Source organism: Zingiber officinale, chromosome 8A (assembly GCF_018446385.1).
Source record: "Zingiber officinale cultivar Zhangliang chromosome 8A, Zo_v1.1, whole genome shotgun sequence".
In the NCBI taxonomy this organism is placed as follows: domain Eukaryota; kingdom Viridiplantae; phylum Streptophyta; class Magnoliopsida; order Zingiberales; family Zingiberaceae; genus Zingiber; species Zingiber officinale.
The window spans coordinates 119,577,912-119,600,807 of record NC_056000.1 but is presented as its reverse complement, the minus strand read 5'-3'; the positions used below and the strand labels follow the sequence as shown (position 1 = coordinate 119,600,807).

General features: G+C 44.0%; 1 protein-coding gene across 1 annotated transcript; it reads right to left on the bottom strand.

The window, feature by feature from the left end:
• Positions 1-20,436: 20,436 nt before the first annotated feature.
• On the bottom strand, positions 20,437-21,918 carry LOC122011171 (transcription factor MYB120-like). The gene is made up of 2 exons (XM_042567590.1): positions 21,574-21,918; positions 20,437-21,477 (listed from the first exon to the last, which is right to left on the bottom strand). The coding sequence occupies exons 1-2, from the start codon at positions 21,916-21,918 to the stop codon at positions 20,437-20,439; spliced, it is 1,386 nt and encodes a 461-aa protein (XP_042423524.1).
• Positions 21,919-22,896: the final 978 nt, after the last annotated feature.

Genomic DNA, 22,896 nt, shown 5'->3' with positions numbered 1-22,896 from the left:
TCTCACCAGCACCAGCCTGCTTGTATCTCAGCCTCCGAAGCGCTGCAAGGCGTACTTGTTAACTTTTCCGTGTTGTTGTTCGAAGGCTTTCTATATTTATTTGGGCTTAGCCCTGTTCAGAAGGACATCGGGGCTCCGTTTGGTAAGACCCCGTTTTCCTTTTATTAATTATTCGCTAACTGAGGTATCTTTCTTCTTTATCGCAGAAGCTGCCATGTATCGAGCCTACTCCTCCGACGTTAAGCGCTAGTCCTCCTCTTTTTTGAAAAATCTAGGCGAAGAGCTTAGACGGGGTGTAGCAGCTTCTTCCCGGTCTAGCCCCCTGCTTCGCAGTGCGCTCCTACTCTATCTACAATTCTGCCGGCAGTGACTCATGAGGGAACTTCCTCAGTACTTCCCCTAGATGCAGCTCTAGCTGAAGACCCGATCGCTGTAGAACAAGTTGACCTATCCATGATAGGGCGGATGGAGGAAGCCTCAGGAGAACAGGCCGGGGAGGCCACCGTAGAGCAACTTGAAGAGATGCAAGTGGCATTCCCCCGACCGGCTGAGCGCCTGAAACTTCAACGCAAGTGTAAGAGAGTGACTCCCGCTATTCGAGCGTCACCTCCACCTATTCCACCCAGCCGTCGCTCATCTGCTACTCCCTGTCCCTGGAACTCAAAGCAACTACTCCTGCCCGAGAGAGCATTACGGGGCCTGAAGTTCCCATCGCGTCACCTCACGTGTCAGTCTCGGCTTCTGGTCGAGGCATAGCTCCTGCGCAGGCTTCTTCGCCAGCCCCAACCTCTTCTCCCGGTCAGCCATCTTTACACTTAACGGACCAGCCCGGGAGCTCTGACACTCTATTTGCCCCCCTTCCCTTAGATGTTCCCGCGTCTACTTCTAGATCTCGGAGGAAAACTCGCAAGACATACTCCTTTACTGATTTTTGGCGCGTGCCTTCCTCCACAGGCTCAGGGGTAGGCGTAGAAACTACTGATGGGGATCCTCCCCTTACTGCTCTGATTGAGTTGGAGGGCGAGTTAGCAGCCTCCTGGCGCACCAGCAATCGCAAATTTTGGAAGAATGCTCCTTTGGGGGGCTAGATTATGCGGCTTGTCAAATGGTTGCTGTAAGTCCTTTTACACATGCGCTTCTTTACTACAATCTTTTATGACCTTTCTTTTCTTCTTATACTTGACACCTGATCCAGGCCTGCTCCGCCAACTTAAGTGCCCTTCAGCACGCCTGTAGCTTACAGAGGGACAATGAAGCGCTGAAAGCTCGTCTAGAGGAAATAGAGCTGCCCCTAACTCCTCGCGATCCTCTCAACCCCACACCAGGGGATCTGGCCCATTACCTTCGCTTGATTGGAGAGTCTGTCGGATCGGCTCACGATATTTCTCATGCGGCTTTTGACAAGATCAAGGCCTTGGAACTAGCTTTACAGACTAGTGAGTCGGAGTTGACCTCCGAGGTAAAAAAGCGCCAAGGGTTGGAGGCTGAGCTGGAGAAGAAGGATGCCCAATTGGCTAGCTCGCAAGAAACCCGGGAGAGCCTTCAAAAGACCTTGGCAGAAGTTCAAAATCAATTGGCTTCTAACGCCGACTGGGAGAAGGCTCTTCAAAGCCAATGGGAGGCCAGCCAGGCCACTCTCAAAGCTGTGCAGGCCGACTTTCTGAAGATTCAAGAGGATGTCTCCCAAGGTCAAGAAGCCCTGATTCAAGCCCAAGCTGACCAGAAAAAAGCAGAGACACAGCTGGCCGAATATCAAGCAGGCGAAGTGGGTCGACTGAGGGCCTACAGACGAGCATATGTCACCTCCCCCTTATTCATAAAGAAAATGAGAGATATAATGCACTCCATGGTATGCTGCGGAGTGGGTGGAGGAGCTCGTCAAATGCTGGAACAAAATATGATTTTATCTGTCCCTTCGGAGGATTTTGTAGACATAGGTCGCATCATGGATGAAATTCCTGATGGGTCCTTCCCCTCTTTTAAGGATGACGACGATCTCTTTCTCTTACCCGAGCCTCCGATTGAACCTGTTTCTGGCCCTACTGAGCATATAGTTGGCCCTACCGAAGATAATCCTCCTCCTCTTGACAGAAAACTTTAATCTGGTTGTATGTACTGCTTTCTTAAGTACTTTTTCTTGATGTACAAATCAACTTTCTTGGTAACTTATTCACTGCTTTCTTGATACCTCTTGCCTGCGGATTTTCATTTGTTCTCTAACTTTATTTGTAATGTGGATCTCTTGCTGATAATCTGGCATATCTCCCTTCTGAAATAACCTCAAGGTACCTCTGTCTAACTGTCTAACTCCGACCTGTGTCTTATTCCAGGTCTGTATAATCGAAAGTCAGAAAGTAGAAGTCATGCATAGATCGGGGTACCTCGCGATCCAGTTCTGAATACGCAGACCGAGGAATCTGATAATTATCTCCAGTTCGGGAATGCCTGAGCACTTTAACAACTACAGATACCTTTTCCCGAGATCTTCCTCGTATACCGCGCTAGTGTTCTTCCTAATATACCCATGGGCGTTACTTCCGAGGCGGATCCTATGACTCTCGTTATTCCCGCCTATTATTTTGCACCGATATATGTCGGTCTGACGAAATTACCCCTCTGATAGGCGTCTATAAATATTCTTCTTCCTTTTGACTAGTCACGCTTGATATCCCTTTCTTCTTTCTTTTGCTTGCATCCTTCTTGCTCCTGCCATTTTCGACCAGATCCTTCTTCGCTTAACCCTCCTTTTCATTTACACTTATCATGGCGTCCTCTTCTTTTCTCTCTTCTTTGGTGTCGGTTTTTTACCCTGGCTCTTCCTCTTTTGATGAATGTGCTCGAGATGACCTACGCTACACCTATGGGGTCGAGGATGACGTACAAGTGATCATCCCTACTGGAGGACACCGATCCTCTGATCCCCCTATTAGTTCCAGCACCTTTTTCAGAGAACAATTTGTGGCTGGCTTCCATCTTCCCATCCATCCTTTCTTTACCGATATAGGCCACTAATTTCAGATTCCTCTAGGGCAACTGACACCCAATTCAATAAGAATCCTTTGTGGCTTTGTAATTCTGTGCGAAGTGTGCGAGATATCCTGGTCCGCCTACTTATTTCACTGCTTCTTCACCCTACAGCACCAAGAAGAAGGCACCTTTCATTTCCAGCCCCGTCTTCGAACTAATTTTTTCTCGTCTCTATCGCCTTCTGACCCGAGCTGGAGAGGCCAATTTTTCTTCATTGCCTTTCCCCGTGATGTGAACTGGCCCCTGCGATGACGACAATTACCTCCCTCTTCTCCTGAACTGGGAGAGTTCCATCTAGACGCTTCTTATTTGGAAGCCTTGTCTCGCCTGGCCGGCTGGCATATTAATCTAATGCGCCTACTATCTGAGGAACTGTTGTCCTACTTTCGCCTGAGCCATCTGACCCACGAGAGGCCTCGCTCCCTGGGTAAGCTTTTCTTTCTGCTTTGTCATTACTGCATAAATATCTTATTTCTTCTGGGGGCCTGGGGAAAATAATTCTACCCTTTATCTGGTGCAGTTGAAATCCTGACCTATGCTTCAGATGTTCATCCCCTCCCTCTAAGTGACATGGAGATAATGAGACGAGGGCGAATTATCCTGGAGAGAAGAGCACTTCCCCACTCGTTCTCCCCCTCAATCGGTGGGACTTCCTCGTCTCATCCTCCGCGCAGACCCATTCGGCGAGGGTCTCCTGCTGCTCTACCCTCTTTGCTGGCTCCTCCTACTCGCTCCCGGATAGCTAGAGCCCCTTGATCAGCCACTCCCTCTCGCCCCCGGGTTGTTCCTCGACCTTGGCCAGCTACTCTCGTTCGTCCTCGGGCTCCCACTCGCCCTCGGGCTCCCACTCGCCCTCGGGCCCCACGTACAACCCGGCCTGCTCCATCAACCCCATTGCCCCCTGTTAGTGCTCCTAGATCCACTTATATCCCTGGTCGGGGCCTTGGCGAAAGATTGACGGGCCTTGGTGGGGCTACAGGCAAGGTTCCTTTTACCAGCTCTACCTCTCGTGATGCTTACCAAGCGGCTCGTCGAGCCCGTGTTGCGAATGATCGCTTGAGCCAGAATGTCTCCAGTCCTTCTAGACGCAGGGCTCGATCACCCTCAGATGACTCCAATTCTGACGACCAGCCACTATCTCAAAGGCGTCGGCGTCGAGCCCCTCGCGTGATACCAGACTCGAGCCCCTCGTCTATTCGTTCTCCTCCACATGCAGCTGACTTTACCCCATCCCATCAGGTGACTCCACCTCCAATCCCGAGCTATGTAGATGACCCTCCCATTTCATCCAGCAATCAGGCCGAACCCCCGTTGGCTCAACCGTTCCGCACGCAACACCCTCAAGGTGATGAAGCTGGCCCTTCAACACGCCCCTCGGTTACCCCCCCCCCCTGCAGAGCCCCCTCAGGGACCGTCTTCTGCTCCCTCTGGTGCAACCGCCGAGCCTTCAGCTACTCCCAGCTCAGCCGCGGGTCGTTCAGGACCTCCTCCGCTTCCTTATCAAGACTACTGCACTACTTTTCCTTCTGAAGCACAGTTATGGTCTCAGACAGATGTTCCCACCAGCTCTCTGAAAATAAAAGGTCGTCTGGCCACTCTATGGGAAGAAAGCCTGCGACATATGGATTCTTTTCCTCCCCCGGCCCAAATGGATCAATTTGCCGAGTTATATATCAAGGTAACCCTCAAAAGTTTCCCAACTGTTGTTTTCCCTGCTCTTATCAGATACTTCTTGCATATTTCAGGCCTGTGCAGAATCTTTGATAATGAACCATTCCTTCCATGCTACTCATCATCAGAATAAGATGTTACGAGACCGTGTTGCTGAACTGGAATTACAACTGAATGATCCTGCCCAGGCCAGCCATGCTCTGCGAGCAGAGATAAAATCTTTGACCAGTAGGAAAAATAGTCTGGAAGTGTCCCTAGCCCTAACTGAGCACGAACTTGAAGAGCTTCGGGAGAAGCAGAGTTAGGCTGATAATGTACACCAACAAAGTATGGATCAGCTGGCTTTAGAACATCAAAGAGCCATGGACCAGCTGGTTCAGAAACTGCGTGCGGCAGAAACTCTGATGCAAGACCAGGACCAAAAATTAAAATCGCAGGAGGTCCTTTTGAAATCTTGAGAGACCCAACTGACTTCCTAAGCAACAGAATTGGCCACTGCCAGAAGCGAACTAGTTCAGGCTAGGGCCGCCACAGAGGGCGTGTCAACAGCTCTGGCCCTTTACAAAGAAGGAGAAAACGATCGCTGCCTGCGACACCGGGCCGAGTATCTGTGTTCTCCAGAATTTTGTGCACAGGTGGGACATCGCTTTTCCACATCTGCTATTTACGGGGCGGGCGGGGCTCTGCGACAACTTCATAAGCAGGACTATTTAAGGTACATTCCACCTCCTGAATTCTTAGACCACGATCGGATCATCAAAGAGATTCCAGATGAAATATTTGCCCCTTTCGACTGACCTTTTTTTGACTTTTTGTACATAGTGATTCAAAAATTGCTTGTAAAATACTTTGCTATTTTTGTATTCCCCTTCTAATGCTTGCTTTAAATTGCTTAGCTTTGCCATAACATTTTACATATACTTTGCTTTCACATTTCTCATTTTTTCCGATCTACTTTTCCTCGGTCCGCTAATCCCCTCTGTAAGATGAGTCACAGCTCAGCTTTTCACTCGATCTACACTTCTCGGCCTATCCCTTCAGACTCGATAAGGTCGTAGATAATTAGCGCTCTAGGCCCGATCTAGCTTCTTGCCTCGTTCATCTTGTAAGTAATAAGCTCCGGAGGCTAACTTTTTAATGACTTTATAAGGTCCATCCCATTGTGGTGCTAGTTTAGTCACGTCCCCTACTGGCTTTATTTGCTTCTAGACCAGATCTCCCTCTCCAAAGAATCGAGGAATTACTCTTTTGTTGTAATTTTGTCTCATTCTTTGTCGATAAGCCTCCAACCGAGCCGTTGTTTGGTCGCGGGTCTCGCTAATAAGATCTAACTCAGCTAATAGACGTTATGCATTTCCTTCATCGTATAATATTCTTCTGACCGACGGTACCCCAATTTCTATGGGTACCACTGCCTCATTTCCATAAACCAAGTGAAACGGTGTCAGACCTGTGCTCTCCCGGGGTGTTGTACGATAGGCCTACAGAATGCTTGGTAACTCTTCCACCCAATTGCCTCCGACATGATCTAGCTTAACATTCAGACCCCTAACTATTTCTCTATTAATTACCTCGGTTTGCCCATTGCTTTGAGGATAAGCTACTGAAGTGAATGCTTGCGTTATGTCAAATCCCTTGTACCAAGCCTGTATTCTTTGTCCTTGAAATTGCCTTCCATTGTCAGACACCAGCTTATGAGAAATACCAAATCTACAAATGATGTTCTTCCACAAGAACTAGATGACAGCATCTTCCGTAATCCGGGCCAGGGCTTCTGCTTCTACCAATTTAGAAAAGTAGTCCACAGCCACCAACAAGAAGCGCCTATGACCTGGTGCCATTGGAAATGGTCCCACGATATCCATGCCCCATTGGTCAAAAGGACAGGACACTATAGATGTTCTTAACAGGGTTGTAGGTCGATGAGTCAAGTTTTGATGTTTCTGGCAGGACAAGCATGTGTTCACCAACTTGTGAGCATCCCTCTGCAAAGTAGGCCAGAAATACCCGGCCAGGAGCACCTTGCGAGATAATGTCCGACCGCCTACATGATTGCCACAGCATCCCAGATGTATTTCTCGTAAGGCCTGGTCGGCTTCCTCCATACTCAAGCATTTAAGTAAGGGTCGGGAGAAGGACCTCTTATAGAGCTGGTCCCCGATCATGACATAAGTATGAACCTGCCTTCTTATCAACCTAGATTCCTCGGGGTCGGTCGGTAAGGTACCATGCCTAAGATAACTGATCACGGGTGCCCGCCAATCAATAGTTGCTTCTGCGTTATTTTGCAAATCTATCTGGGCTATCAAAAAGTTTTGTGTCGTTGATCGATCCAACACCCAAGTAGTTAAGGAACTGGCCATCTTGGCTAACTCATCTGCCCGCTCATTCTCCGACCTGGGTATCTTTGTGACAGTGACCTCTGCAAATTCTGCCTTCATCTTCTCGTAAGCCTCTCAATACATTTGCAATTTATCACAATTTATAATAAAGTTGCCTGTAACCTGCTGAGTCACCAACTGGGAATCTGAATAGATGATTACCCGAGCTGCCCCAACATGCCGAGCTACTTGCAATCCAGCTAATAAAGCCTCGTACTCTGCTTCATTGTTCGTGGCTCGGAAATTCAATCGCACTACCACCTGGAGTATATCCCCTTGAGGAGATATTACTAAGACCCCGACCCCGCTTCCATGATGATTAGCATACCCATCCACATAGATCTTCCATGTTTCTTCAGGGCTGATTTGATGTATTTCTGTTAAGAAATCTGCCAGGGCCTGTGCCTTAATAGCAGTGCGTGGCTGGTACTGTATGTCATACTCTCCCAACTCTGTGGCCCATTTAATAAGCCGACCTGCAACTTCCATGTTAGTCAGTGCTCTTCCCATGGTGCTGTTGGTTAAGACTGTGATTGGATGCGATAAAAAGTAAGGTCGTAACCGCCAAGCCATAAGAACCAATCCATAAACCAACTTCTCGAGTGCCGTGTATCGGGACTCGACTCCCTTCAATAAATGACTGAAGTAATACACTGGTCGTTGTACATTGTCATGTTCTTTAACGAGCATTGCCCCTACAGCCTCAGGGGTGGCTGATAAATAAACCCATAAAGGTTCCCTACAACTAGCTTAAAAAGAGAGGGCAGGGTCTCCAGATACTTCTTCAGCTCTTCAAAAGCTTTAGTGCATTCTTCATCCCACTGGAATTTGGAGGCCTTCCTTAGCACCTTGTAAAAAGGAGCGGCTCGGTCGGCAGATCTGGAAATAAATCTTGACAGGGTTGCTATTCTGCCGACCAGCTTCTGGGTTTCTTTTAAATTCTGAGGAGGCTGCATATCCTTGAGCACTTGAACCTTTTCAGGATTGGCCTCTATTCCTCGCTCGGTTACCAGGTAACCCAAGAATTTTCCTCCTTTAGCCCCGAATAAGCATTTCAATGGATTGAGTCTCAGTTCATACTGTCGAAGAGTTCTGCATGTTTCCTCCACATCCTTGATCAAGTTTTCGGCCAGCGGGGATTTGATGAATATGTCGTCGACATAGACCTCCACATTTCGCCCGATCTGCTCCCGGAAGATTTTATCCATCATTCGCTGGTATGTGGCTCCGGCGTTCCTGAGGCCAAAGGGCATGACAGTATAACAAAAAGTACCATCAGCCGTAATAAAACTAACCTTCTCTTGATCTTCCTAGGCTAGAGGTATCTGATGATACCCCTAGTCGGCGTCCAGCATACATATTCTTTCACATCTAGCTGTGGAATATACCATTTGATCAATCTGGGGCAGAGGATAGCAGTCTTTGGGGCTGACCCAGTTGAGGTCGCGGAAGTCGATACATACTCTCCACTTATTGTTGGGTTTCTTCACCAAAACGACATTGGAGAGCCAGGATGGGAACTGAACCTCCCGAACATGTCCTGCTTTTTTGAGCTGATCTACCTCGGCTCTTATTATTTTATTCTGATCAGCTGAGAAATTTATTTTCTTTTGCTTCACGGGTCGGGAGTCAGGTAACAGATGCAACTTGTGCTCAGCCACCTCTGGTTTGACCCCAGGAAGTTCTTCAGTAGACCAAGCAAAGACATCCCGATTGCGGATTAAACACTGAATCAGTTCTTCTTTGAGGAAAGGGGGAAGGTCACTCGCCACCCTGGTCAGACTCTTAGGTCTATCAGCATGTAGTTGTATTTCTTCCCAAGGGATGAGTTCCTCAGCTGTAGGAAGAGGCTCCTCTTGAACAACATGAACACCTCCGTCCTGCATCCTTTGATGTTTCCGAGCCTCCACTCGGACCATGTCAATATAGCACCGCCGAGAAACCTTCTGTTCTCCTTTAACTTCCCCGACCTGCTCGCCCACAGGAAACTTGATTTTTTGGTGAAAGGTCGAGACGACAGCCCTAAATTCGTGCAGGGCGGGCCTCCCTAGATTAACATTATAGGAAGAAGGGGAGTCCACTACTATAAATGTGCTCCTCCTTGTGCGCACCAGTGGCTCGGTGCCCAAAGATATTGCCAGCTTAATCTGACCCATAGGCTTCACTTCATTGCCAGTAAACCCATATAGAGATGTAGCCACTGGCTGAAGTTCAGCAGCATCAATCTACATTTCTTCAAATGCAGTCCTGAATAGAATGTTAACCGAGCACCCGGTATAAACAAAAACCTGAGCCACTCGACTATTAGCAATGATGGCTTTGATGATGAGCGCATCGTCATGAGGCAACTCCAGACCCTCCAGGTCTGCAGGCCCAAAGCTAAGAACAGGGCCAGCAACTTGCTCCTGACTGCATCCGACAGCATGAACCTCCAATCGCTGAACATGAGACTTACGCGCTCTCCCTGAATCTCCGTCGGTCGGCCCTCCAGAAATCATGCCGATATCTCTAACAGCTGTGTTACCTCTGTTTTCGACCTCTCGTGATCCTTCCGGCTCTTTTCCCCGGCCAGGCTGATGAGTGCTAGGTCCCGCTAGGTCAGGACGAGATGATCCGGCCTGCCCTGCCATCCTTTGTTCTTCCATCATCTTGATCAACTGAGACGCTAGCTCAGGCGGGGGCAAACCCATCTCTGCAGCTCGTTTAGAGTCTCGAGCAAATTGAAAACATCTATTAGTATCATGTGTGCGAGATCTATGATAGGTGCAATACCGATTACTCCCTGGCCCTGGTCGGGGGATGTGTACAGCAGCAACTCGAGGAGCAGGTCGAATTTTCAGCCCGGGATGAAAGGCAGGTCTGGCTTCCCGGACTCGCGGTAGGGGTTGAGGGGGGGGGGGGGGGGTTGAGGCGCTCTCCTTTCCTGCTTGGTGGTGGAAGGAAGTGGTCTTTCGGCCTTCTTTCGAGCTGCTTGCGCTTCTTCCACCTTGATGTAGGAAGCAGCTTTTTCCACCATCTCATCAAAATTCCGAGCGGGATTTTTGATGAGATCTCTAAAGAACTCTCTCTCTCCCAATCCATGAGAGAAAGCGCTCATCAGAATCTCCGAAGTGGCAGTAGGGACATCTTGAGCCACTTGATTAAAGCGGTTGATATAACTTCTCAGGGGCTCAGTCGACCCCTGCTTTAGAGCAAAAAGGCAATGATCTGTCTTCTGATATTTCTTACTGCTGGCAAATCGTCGCAAAAAAGCCGTTTTGAAGTCTAGAAAACAGATGATGGCCCCTTGAGGCAACCCATCGAGCCACTTTAAAGCTGAACCAGATAAAGTATTCAGGAAAGCTCTGCATCTGACAGCATCGCTATATTGATGCAGCAGGGCTGCGTTTTTGAATTTTCACAAATGATCCTCTGGATCCTTGCTCCCATCATATTCTCCGATCGATGTAGCTCTATAACCCTTGGGCAGTCTTTCATTTAGAATTCTAGTTGAGAAAGGTACTTTCTCGTCCGGATCTTCGGGAAATGCCTCAGGTATGACGAGGGCCTTTCCTTTCTTCGAATCCCGCGGCTGTGAGCTCTCAGCCACAGATGCTTGAGGCTGCTCCTTCTTGAGGCTTTGTGCTTGGGGCTCTGGCTGATAATATCCTATATCAGGCTCGCGATAAGGATGCTGAGGAATTACCTCAGACTGCTTTCTTTTGGAACCCTGATCTGAAACAGGCAGGGGTTCCTTGGAAGCCTCGGCAAGGGCTTGTCGTGGTCGCGAGACAGTTGCCTGTCTCTCCGAGGCTACCAATCTTTTGGCCTCCTTGAAGAGTTCGTACTCCCCAGCGGTCATAGTAACATGAATGCGACCAGACTCCTCCATCGTCACGTTCCGGATCAGGTTGTTGTGTTCCCACAGACGGCGCCAAATTTGATCCCGTCCGGAAGTTGAGTCGGATGAAAGCGGGCCTTGTTGTGCTAAAGGTTGACGAAGAGTCGACGAGATGCTAAGTCCGCAAGGTACCCCCTGGACAAGTGCACATGAGTGGTTGTACGAAGGAAAGAAAGGCTCAGGATGATGGCGCTATTACTCTGCACACACTCAGACAATTCACACAGTCGTTAGAGACCAGAAACCAGGGAAAAAATCCCCGGGTCAGGCCCTCCGACGCTCAAGTCAGGTACTTTTTCCCCAGAAGTCACAGAGAAAGCAAGAAAAAGTAAAAGACTGGTAAGAAATGACGAGAGAGCGTACCTGCGTAAGGGACAAAGCATCCCTTTTTATACTGCAACTGAGGCTTCTGGAACCTGGCGAATGTCAGGGAATGTCGGGTGTCAGGCTATGTCTGGCGGTGGTCAACACGTGGCTTTCTCTCATAGGCCGACGGAGGAACCAAGAGGGGTATGAGCCTCTCACTGTTAGAATATTCCCTGACATGTGATGATTGTTCTCTGACAGGTGGTTACGATTCCTTGTAGGCCTATTTGTCACGTAGTGTGGCCTCCTGACCCACCTTCGTCTGTGTCATTCGAAGTATGTACATCCCGACGATCTACTGATTCCCGACCTGCCCGATGGGTCAGCTCCCCAACCTACATCTGTTTATTGTTACCCATGGTATGAACGTCCCGACCTGCACGCTGGGTCGGATCCCTGACCTGTATGCGCATGTTGTTATCCATGATATGAACGTCCCGACCTGCACGTATGATCGTCCCTACCTGCATGTTGGGTCGGATCCCTGACCTGTGTCCGTTTGCTGATATCCATGGTATGAACGTCCCGACCTGCACGCTGGGTCGGATCCCTGACCTGTATGCGCATGTTGTTATCCATGGTATGAACGTCCCGACCTGCACGCTAGGTCGGATCCCTGACCTGTATGCGCATGTTGTTATCCATGGTATGAACGTTCCGACCTGCACGTATGATCGTCCCAACCTGCACGTTGGGTCGAATCCATGACCCGCCTCCCTGGCGACAATCGTCACTACTACAATTTGAGGGTAAGACATCACTTTAGAAGCAACACTTTTTTAAACTGTTACAATAGGAGAAATTTTCTTAAAAAATTGCAACACTTTAAATAAGTGTTGCCTATATAAGAAAATGTAACACTTATTGTATAAATACAACACTTTTTACAAGTGTTGCAATAATTATAAGAATATACAACACTTTTATATTATATATGTAACATGTTTTAAAGTGTTGCCTATTTCTTTAATTAAGCACTTGGGGCAAAGTTTTTGGACATTTTTTTATATATAAACTTAGGTGATGATTTAACCTAGCCTTTAATCTTCCGATTCTTTTCTCCTCCCAACCTCCGCCAGCCTCTTCTCTCGATCTCTTCGCAGATCACCATCACCACTCTCTCCGCCTCCCGATTTCGATTGTAATTTGTCTCCCCTCTTCCATAGTCTCCAACCGACCATCATCGGTGACTTGCACCCTCTTTCAAGCCTCTCCTCACTGAGAAACTCGACGCCGACCGCCCATCACCGATCGACCCGAAGCAGAGATGCTGGACGACGACAACGCTACCACGCATCGAAGTAGACATCGGTCGTTCGGAGCACGCTTGGCTGTAGGCTACTGATCTCTCTCTCTCTGCCCTTGCCCCTTTTCTCTCCGTCATCGAGCGCACATCTGTTTTCCTTGGCATCAACAACAAAGAGGAATTCGTCCCCTTGACCTATAAAATACCGTAACTAAATAATACGGTTTAATGGACGAATAATCTTAAGGGAATTTTTAAGAATTTTTAGAATTTTTCTGGGAATTAATTAGAGCTCGTATGAGGTAGTTTGTGGGGATGAATTAATAGGCATGGGAAAAGTCTATTTAGAATACCCAATTAAAATAGGAGTTGATAAGAAAATAACTTAGGCTTTAATTAAATTAAACCTAAGTTTCTTAAATTAATTATCTTTCATTTTTAATTTATTTTCGTTTTCTTTTCTTCTCTTATTTTCCCTACCCGAACCCTAAAATCGCCGAAACCCGATCTCCACTTCCTTCCCGTGTCGCATCACCGAACCTTTCCTCTCTTCTCTTCTTCTTCTTCTCTCCCGAGCCTCACGTCGCCTTGATTCTTCTCATCTCATCGCCGACCCGAATCTGCCTCCTCTCTCGTGGGTACAAGCCGCCGGCCAAGCGTCTTCTCCTCTTCATCTCTGTGCGCCGACTCCTTCGCTAGACTGCTTCCCTACGGCGGAGGTTGGGCACGACCCGGAGACGGCGGCGAGGCTGTTGCAGGGGTCAAACTAGTGCGACCAGGTGTTGATCCACTGCCGGGCGGGAGTCGCAGCTTCTCTTCTTCCTTCTGCCCTAGATCGTCGCTCGCGTCTCTGCCCTTGATCACCACCATCTACAATAGGGCGTGACAAGACCGATATCTACAATGACACCATCTTCGGAGGGTACTTGACACCGAATCGTATCCACAACCATCGCCACCACTGTCAAGCTGCCCTTTTCTATTTTGGGAAGGGGCTGTGGTTGGTTGTTGGGGCTGACGTCAGAGAGGAGGGGCTGCTACCATCTGAGGGATCATGAGCGACGGATCCCTAGCTTTCCTTCCACCACCATCTCATTTGTCAGAGTTGTATCACGGACATAGGCACCAACACCTAGTAGTACTAGCATTACAGGTGGCTCGTCACAACCTCTGAACATCCTCATACTCTCGAACTCTCTCTACTGATCATCGGTGTGCCCTATTGCCACACTTGAGCAGATCCACAGCTCCGACCATCACTGTTTGTGGGTGATTCACATCTCCGACTACCATTTCCAGCTGTTAACCTCTTCAGTCATGAGCCACCACTAGCCACCACGGATTTGGTGAGTATGTGGAATAATTAAGTTTTCTAATCCTAATTGTGATTATATTTGGTTAATCATATTATGGTAGATTGGTATAATTTGAACAAGTGTATCCCTTGGTAATTCATTTCTTATGTCTTTCTTGATGATATAATGTTTTTAAAATTCTTGGGAAAATTCTCTTTTTTTTTTCTTGTGAGTACTGAACATCAGGGATCTCAAATCCTGATATTTAGTTCATACTTGCTTTTATATGTTACCAATGATTGACATTTTCTGTTGAAAAAGGTTGAGTATAAAACACCAATGAAAATGATTCTGGTAAAAGAAATTGAAGCTAATAATGAAAGGCAAAGGTTAGAACTGGAAGAGATGCGGAAGGACATTGACCTTCAACGGGAAAAAATTGTTGAAGATACAGTCCAGAAAGTTCTTGCAAAACTATCTCCAGAAATTGCAAGAAAATATTTTTCCTAAGGTATGTTATAGTTTTATATGTATTTTCTTAAGTATATATTTCAGTTACTTGATCTGCTTCAATTCCCCGGTAAACATCATGTTTGTCTATTGAAATCTGCTTCAATTCCTTATGTTTCAGTTATTTTTCTATTGAAATCTGCTTCAATTCTCTAGTAAATTTTCTTAAGTATATGTTTCAATTACTTGCTTTGCTCTATTTCTCCTTTCTCCATCCTTTTTTGGTCGTACTTTTTTTTTTTCTAAATCACTTTCCTTTTTTTCTTAGAGGGCATAATTTGTTTGAAGACATGATGCTTTTGTTCTTCATGCATTAGCAAATTGATGAGTCATATACTTTATTATCTTATTCTATCTTAGCCACCATGCCCATTGGCTACCTCAAAATGCAACTCTTACACCAAAGTTTTGTAAGAGTATTATCTAATTTTTGAATTGATTAGTTAGATCAGTGAAACAATAAACTAATAATGGTTAGATGGACTGAGAAGCCTTTTTTTTATCCTTTCCCCGCTGATGTATTATCTTTGGTTCATGATGTTCTTATTGTTGAATTGGTATTTTGTCATCATTGCAAGTTGCAACACGTGAAATCTTCCATTGCACAGATTTATCAAGAAATGCAAGGAAAAAAGGTTCTGGTTACCATGGCAAACACCAAATGCATCCAAACCATTTCTATGTCCATAATACATCCAGAGAGGTAAACTAACTGCATCATGTGTTTTGCATGTTTCAAGCACAGACAACTTTCAAAAAAACCATTCATTTGCTCACTATTTCTTATCATAAACAAGCACCAACATCAAACTATTCTAGTTTATTTAGTGAATGTGTTAATATGTTTGTCTGGTTTTTCCATGGTTCTCTCTTTTTGTTGCTTGATCTTCCATGTTATGTGCAATGCTAATGTTCGGTTTAATATTGAAACTGCACAAGTATGTTTATTTTTATTGGCAGAATTGAATTATTTTTTTTATATATTCTTTATGTTGCGTAGCTTTACTGATTAATGTGTGTTCTTTTTTGTTTTCATGATTGGCAGGACATTGTTATGTCTTTTTTGGTGGACACGTTCAATGCATGGACAAATGACTTTTGGGAGATTAATGAAGTCAACTACATATTGTCATTTGTTGGCTTTTTGTAAATGTATATATATAGTTGTCTTTTATTGGGGATTCATGAAGGTATTAATTGTTGACTTTTGTATATTGCTTTAGTTGGCTATACACTTTTAGATGCAACTTTTGTAAAATTCTTAATTAGAATATAGTGTGGTACAACTTTTGCAATATAATGATCATATTTTGAATAATATATTTTGTACAAATGTATTTGATTGGATAATAAAATTATATTATCAATACTATATGAGTGAAAAAATTAGTGTTACTATTAATGGGTAAAAGTGTCACATTTTAAAATAAAACACAAATCTAAGTATTGCGTATGAATCAATAAGTGATGTGTTTAAGAGGTGAAAAATTTAATAAAAAGTGTTGCATTATTAGGTTAAAAAATTATAAAAAGTGTTGCTATTAATAGTAAAAAGTATTGCAATTGCTTAAGAGTAACAAAAAAAAAAGTGTTGCGTTGGAAAAAAAAAATGTTGCATATAAAGAAGTGTTGCCTTTGCTATATATCACGACAGTTTGAGAAAGTGTTGCATAAAATGACAAAAGTGTTGCATTATACCTAACATGACAGGACCTGATAAGATATAATGAAAAGCGTTACCTTAGGTATAATGCAACATTTATATGGTCAGAAACAACACTTTAGGGGTGATGTCTTAGCCTCACTTTGTTGTAGTGCGTATTCGGTATATACGTTCGATCAATAAGCTGATCCCGAGTCACCCCCAATCCCTGGTTGCACCTGACCCTTGGGACCGACCCTTCATTAACTTTGGTCCTGGGGGTCAGGTCCTTTTTTCGATTCCCTCTTGAGATCAGATCTGGCCCCGGATACGGCCCAACTTGTGAATACTATCCTTTGACCAGTACCTCAACTGAAGCTTTGACTTTAGCCACGTGTGCCGGAATCTGGACCTCCTTGTAATTCTGACTTTTGACCTCCACGATGGTGTAACTTTTGACTAGCCACGAGGGCTAGACTTCTGACCTCCAGGCTGGCTTAACTTTTGACCAGCCACGAGGGCAAGACTTCTGACCTCCAGGCTGGCATAACTCTTGACCCTTCTATGGCTTTGACTCCGTGCCATATCATCTTACTGACCCCACATCCATGCACCGTATCAGATGGTTTTCAAAGCGTGTGCGTATTAGTGAGTTTGCTGACTGGTGGCTTCACCATCTATACTATTTGGTCGAAACAATAAATATGTAGGAAATTCCCTCTACCCTTGGGCTTTGGTACTATGGTAAGTGATGGGACGCGCTCCATAGGTAAAGAGGGTTCAAATTTCATTTAGGATATATTATACCTGAGAAATGTGGCAAAAGGTGATTCGCTCGTTCCAACGCCCCTGCCAACCCATCCCTAGGTCAACACTGAGGAGGTAAATCATAAGTGACGACCCCAAGACTTCATATGACAACACCGCATGTTTTAACCACCGTACCACCTCGAGGGGACGATTGAAAGAGCCATCGAGAAACTATGACACATGGAAATCAATGAAGTATATATCCAATTATGAGTTTGGCAATAACCTGGCAAGCAAAACCAAGATATCCAAAGTCCCAATAGCGGAGCTAGAATGGGTGATCTACCCGGGCTGAGCTGTGAGCCATGAGTGTCAACGCCTTCACCTCAGACTACCTTCCTGTTTCTCTCAGAACTTTCCATTTCTCCTGTCACAAATCTAAAGTGTAGCTTCTTCTTAACGTCGTCAACCCCCCGAGCTAAAGCCATGAGCCATTAACGTGACTCTACCCTTGGAAAGCCAATACTCTAAACTGAAGTACAATAGGACCAGTTCTATAAATCTAAACCCTTCCAGTTTCATAAATCTAATTCTATGAACAAATTCATTATTAGTTTTAACATCCAAGAATAGGATATTTGGGAGTGGGATAATTGTATGTTTAGCATATACTCGAATGTTCTTCGGCATTTTCCTATACTTTTGCATTAAGGATCACTTCAAGGGAAGAGTTTTACTTCAAAAAAGATAAAAATTGATATTTGGTAGAATAATGATTATCCTCCTGGCTGACGAAAAAGGAGAATTGAGGAAATGGTAAGAAAAGAAATCGTTGAAAATAAAGAGAAACTCGTTGTTCTCTAAGTTTTACCAAAGGAAAAATTTTATTCAATATAAAGGATAATTTCTCAAATAGCTAAACACATGTTTATATAGACTATAAACCCTAAGACACAAAAAAAAAAAATAATAGAAATCCTAATATATAGATCATACTTTCTAACTTATAAAGAAATGAAAGAAATTCTGAAAGAAAGGAAAAAAATTCTATATAGACTCATAATCCTAAAATTCTTAAACAAATTCAAAATCTAAAAAATAAAAATGATAAAAATTATCAAAATTACACTAAATATCAAAAATATCTTAAATACTAAAAAAATTTAAAAATTACTAAAAATAGTATGAAAGATATTTGGATCACCATGCATTAGTCATCACAAGTTAAAAGAACTCATCCTCGATTTTATAATAGTGTTAGGTGATAGCTCAACAGGAAAATAATCTGTCACTAAATTGATAAAATATCTAACATTCTTGACTACATTATCAACTTCAAGGTTGCTTAATTTGTCTTGTCTATCTGTTGCCTTCTTCAACCTTGTCAAATTTCTATCGATTGTATTGTCTTGAGGACACCTTCTAGCACTGCTAGTGACTTCATGGTGAGAAAAGAATTCTAGGTCCTTGTCGCTACTTTCTCCAACCAAGCTCTCACGAACTTCACTGCTTATGTCAACAACATCACTATTAATGCCCTCAAAATTGATATAATCAAACCATGTTAGTTATCTTCTCTATTGGTGAACTCTCCTGATGGCTTCAGCTAACCTCGTTAGGGAATTTGTCATTCTCTAACATCATTAGTTCATTATTTTATATGACAAAACCTTTCCAAACGGGTTCTAAATGTATCAAACTTTTCTTCAGTATCCATTAATTGCCTATCATAGTGAGCTTTTAAATCATTCTCATCTGCTCAGCCATATACTCTTAGCATCTTATGACCCATTGGTCTTTATAATAGAAACTTATTCAACATTTAAGTCTCAAAATAGTGTTCACCTAACAAATATGAATCATTCTCCATAAAAGAACAATCATCATCTTCATCCTTTTTAGGTGCCTGGTCATGATGATTATTGAATTCTTTCTCATTATGGCTTGGATAGTCAATTTCATGTGCTAGAAACTAAGTTTCATCTTCAATTGGCTGTCTCATATAACTAACATCATCATCATCATCATCATCATCATCATCATCAAATCCCAATACTCATTTGGATAGTCAATAGATTCATCGTCAATAGTTGCAAAACTAGATACCAAATCAGAAGTGTTCTAAGCAATTTCTTCTTCAACATCATCATCATAAATTGAATCATTAGTCATCCGGGTCTAGTCTTCAATTTGAGATTGAGATTCTTCTTCAATTATAGCATCTTCCACACCTTGCAGCGTGTCAGATTCATCAACTTCTTCAAGGTCAAATTCCTCCTCTAAATCATCTTTGAATCCGTCTAGGTCATCTTGGGTGTCTAAACTATTGTTCTCTATGGCGAAACCTAATCATTTTTAGAACAAAGTTTGAGTGTAACCAAAGGGAAGAAAGAGATTCTTCAACTTCTTTTTAGTCTTATCTCAATTCTTGATCTTGGCCTTGCCTTGTCGATCTCGTGAGCATCACAATTGCTTCCACCATATCGATGTTAGACCTTTAAGTTTGAAAGTAGCCAATTTCACTTGCACCTAATAAAAAATCTGCTCCACTTCATTAAGTCAACTAGAAACCCGATATCTCTATATCATTCCTCTTGACCATGAATTTTCTGGAATTAAGCACGATTGTGATATGCATTTTTGAAAGAGGGACTAGAATTAAGATATGAGAACTTATGACCTTTAAGACCATGAGTATTATGATCACAGTGTGAGGCTTTCTCAGTCGGAACCTGCCTCTCATAGCTTTGACCACACACCTCACGATCTTCAAGATCTTGTACTGCTATACGCTGGGTTAAATCTATGACTTGTCTCTGTAAATCTTCAATCTCATCTTGGATACTACGACCACTGTGCGAGGCTTCTTCAGCCAGAATTTGCTTGTTGTTGCGACCGCGACTACGACGATCTTCCATTAGATTGGATGCTTGACTTTTTCAATTGTAACTTGCTAGCTCTGATACCAACTGGCATCAAACAAGATAACTATTATCCTCTGAGCTAACGAGAATGAGGGATTGAGGAGAAGGCAAGAAAAAAAAAACTTTATCCTTTAATTTTTTTCCAAAAAAGAAAAATTTATTTAATAACGGATGATAATTCCTCAAACATATAAACATGTCACATATTGATATAAACTCTAAATCTTAAAACATAAAGAAAGAAAAGAAATCTTAACATATATACTTTAATTCCTAACTTATATAAAAAAAATCTAAAAAAATAAAAAAATATTAACAAACTCACAATCATAAATGTACTCAAAATTTAAAAATATAAATGATAAAAATTATTAAAATTATCCTAAATACCAAAGATATCTTAAATACCAATAATATTTAAAAAATACTTTAAAAAAATAATATGAAAGCTAAGCGTATCCTCCTGCATCAAAGATGAATATCGGAAATACCTTGAAAAATACTAAATTAACATGCACCATTTGCAAATGGTAGACCTATAATCATGCGTATCAATCGTTCTTGGTTTGAAGATATCTTAAGAATAAATTATTTGACTGTGTTTTGGAGGGGAAAAAAATATATGAATAACTCATTACTCATGTTCTCGGTTATTCAGATTTGAAAAGAATCTATCAACCATGCATCAACGTGGAAAAAATCTATTTAAAACATTGGCGGCGGTCAGGTGGCATCAATTCTTCATTAAAAGCCCCAAAATTCGTCGAAAAATTCGGGTGCGTATCCAAACGATAGTGCCGGCGACTGGGGCTGCATTCCCTGTTCGACATTCTGATCCCACACTGACGAGAGCGGCGACAGTGGCGGGAGCGGCGACAGTGGCGGGAGCGACGACAAGGGCTGGCCGTCCTCGTTTAATTTCGTCGCGTCTTCTAACGGAAGCGCCGGCGACTGTAGCTGCCTCTCCTGTTCAACATTCTGATCGGGCAACGGCGGGAGCGACGTCGAGGGTTGGTCTTCCTTGTTAAATTCCATTGGGGTTTCTGACAGTAGCGCCGACGGATGTGGCTGCCTCCCCGGTTCAACATTCTGAGTAGACAATGGCGGGAGCGAAGTCAGGGGGCGACCTTCCTCGTAAAATTCCGTTGCGTTTTCCATTGGTAGCGCCGGCGGCTGGGGCTGACTCCCCTCCTCGACATTCTGATTCAACTGCGGTAGGAGCGAGGCTAAGAGCTGGTTTTTCTCGTAAAATTCCGTTGCGTGTTCCAACTGTAGCGACAGCGGCTGTGGTTGCTTCCCCTGTTCAACATGCTGATTCGATAGTACCAGCGGAGGCTGTGGTTGCCTCCCCTGTTCAACATCCTGATTCAACAGTGCCAGGAAGATCGGCCAAAACTGGCTGTCGGGCAACGCCTCGAGCTCCTCTATGCCCGGGATAAGAGGAGGAGGAGGAGGAGGAGGAGGAGGAGGAGCGGTTGCCATCGTCACAGGATAAACGGCACCGAGTGGTTGCGGCGGATGAGTGGGGACGACGGCGGAATAATTGGGATAGACGGTGGGATAATTGGGATAGACGACGGGAAGCAGATACGGCGGCGGCGGAGGCTGTTGCAGTAAAGAAGAAGTCTGACTCTTGTTCCTTTCGAGTTCTGCTCGGTGGAAGTCAGATTGTCCGGCGGCGGCTTGTTGCACCTCCGGAGGGTAGATGCTGACGCCGGCCCGCTGGCAACGGTTGACGTAGGAAAACCAGTAGTGACTGAGTTCGCTCGCCGATCTGCCCTCCATCTGCGCTCGAACAACAAAATCAATAATTAAAAGGAGGACAAAAAAAACCAGATCGATCCATGGAAATTAATAATGAGGATCGTTCGATCGGCGCACTTGGGCGGCGATACGAGACCACTTGTTGCCGAACGCCGCATGGAGGCGGCAGAGGCGGATCTCCTCGTCGCGTGAGAAGGCGACGCCGTCCTTGAGGCCGGGGAGGAGGTTTTTAAACCACCGATACCGGCAGCTCTGGCTGGTGCGCGCCAGCCCGGTGCGCTTCGTCACCGCATCCCATTTTCCCGAGCCGTGAGCCCGGACGTCCGCCAACAGCAGAGCGTCCTCCGCCGCCGTCCACGGCCTTCTCTTCCTAGGTTCCTGCAGCCGCTCTCCTTCCCCGCCTCCTTCCGCCGGCGACGTGCTCGATTCTTGCGCTTGGTGTGCTCCTCCCTCCGCCTCCATCCGGTGTGGATTGGTACGTAGTTCGTATATGAAGGTAGAAGATGGCAGAGAGTTCTTCTATTTATAGAAGACTGTTGAGAAATATTTGGAAAAATATTTCGTAGATTTAACTAATTTTTGATAAATAATATCTTACTGGAATTTTTTATGGAAGAAAATAATTAGACAGAGTAATTTATATGGCAAGCTACGAACAAAGTTTAGGTTTATTTTGTATATAAATAAAACTTGAACGGATATGATGACTAAAATTACAATAAAATTATTTCAAAACGGGCTGATCAAATTAGGTATTATATATTTCCATATTGGTCGAGACTTGGGGTAAACGAATCAAGTTTGTTTGTTAGTTTTTGGGGTCTGAGATTGTCGAATATTTTCATCCCGTTAATAAAACCTATTAGAGACAGAAATATTGATGTATTTCTGGTAGTATCAATTTAGTTATTATTAAAATCCAGTATTAGAAAAAAATTATAATAATTTACTAAATGTTTAGTCAGATTTTTGTTTTTTTAAGGCATTAGATATGCTATATGCATCTTATGGTTTACATTCATGCCCACCAAGTATAATTTTTTATTTTTTAAAAAATTAGGGTTTAGGCTTAAGTCTTAGGGTGCGTTTGGTTCGGAATTATTCTTGATAATCTTGGTTATCCATCTAAGGTTATCAACAAAAACCTTATTTGGTTTAGGAATTCGATGATTCCTGAGTAATGTTTCATGTCCGATACGTCAGCAAAAGGGTCATGCAGCCTGGAATCGGAAAACCTCATAAAACTAAGATTTTTCTTGATTCCGAGGTTAACGAATTTTTTTTACCAAAAATACCTTCCGATAAGAAAAAAATATGGAAAAAAAAGAAAAAATGTAAAAAAATATTAAAAAATGTAAAAAATTTTGAAAATAAATAATTTTAAAAAATAAAAAAATTTAAAAAAAATATAAATTTTAAAAATAAAAATTTTAAATTTTA

Coding starts and splice junctions, on each gene's coding strand:
- LOC122011171 (XM_042567590.1), bottom strand. CDS start 21,918: ATGGAGGCGGAGGGAGGAGCACACCAAGCGCAAGAATCGAGCACGTCG. Junction 21,478..21,573: donor GGTCTCGTATCGCCGCCCAA/GTGCGCCGATCG, acceptor GTTCGAGCGCAG/ATGGAGGGCAGATCGGCGAG.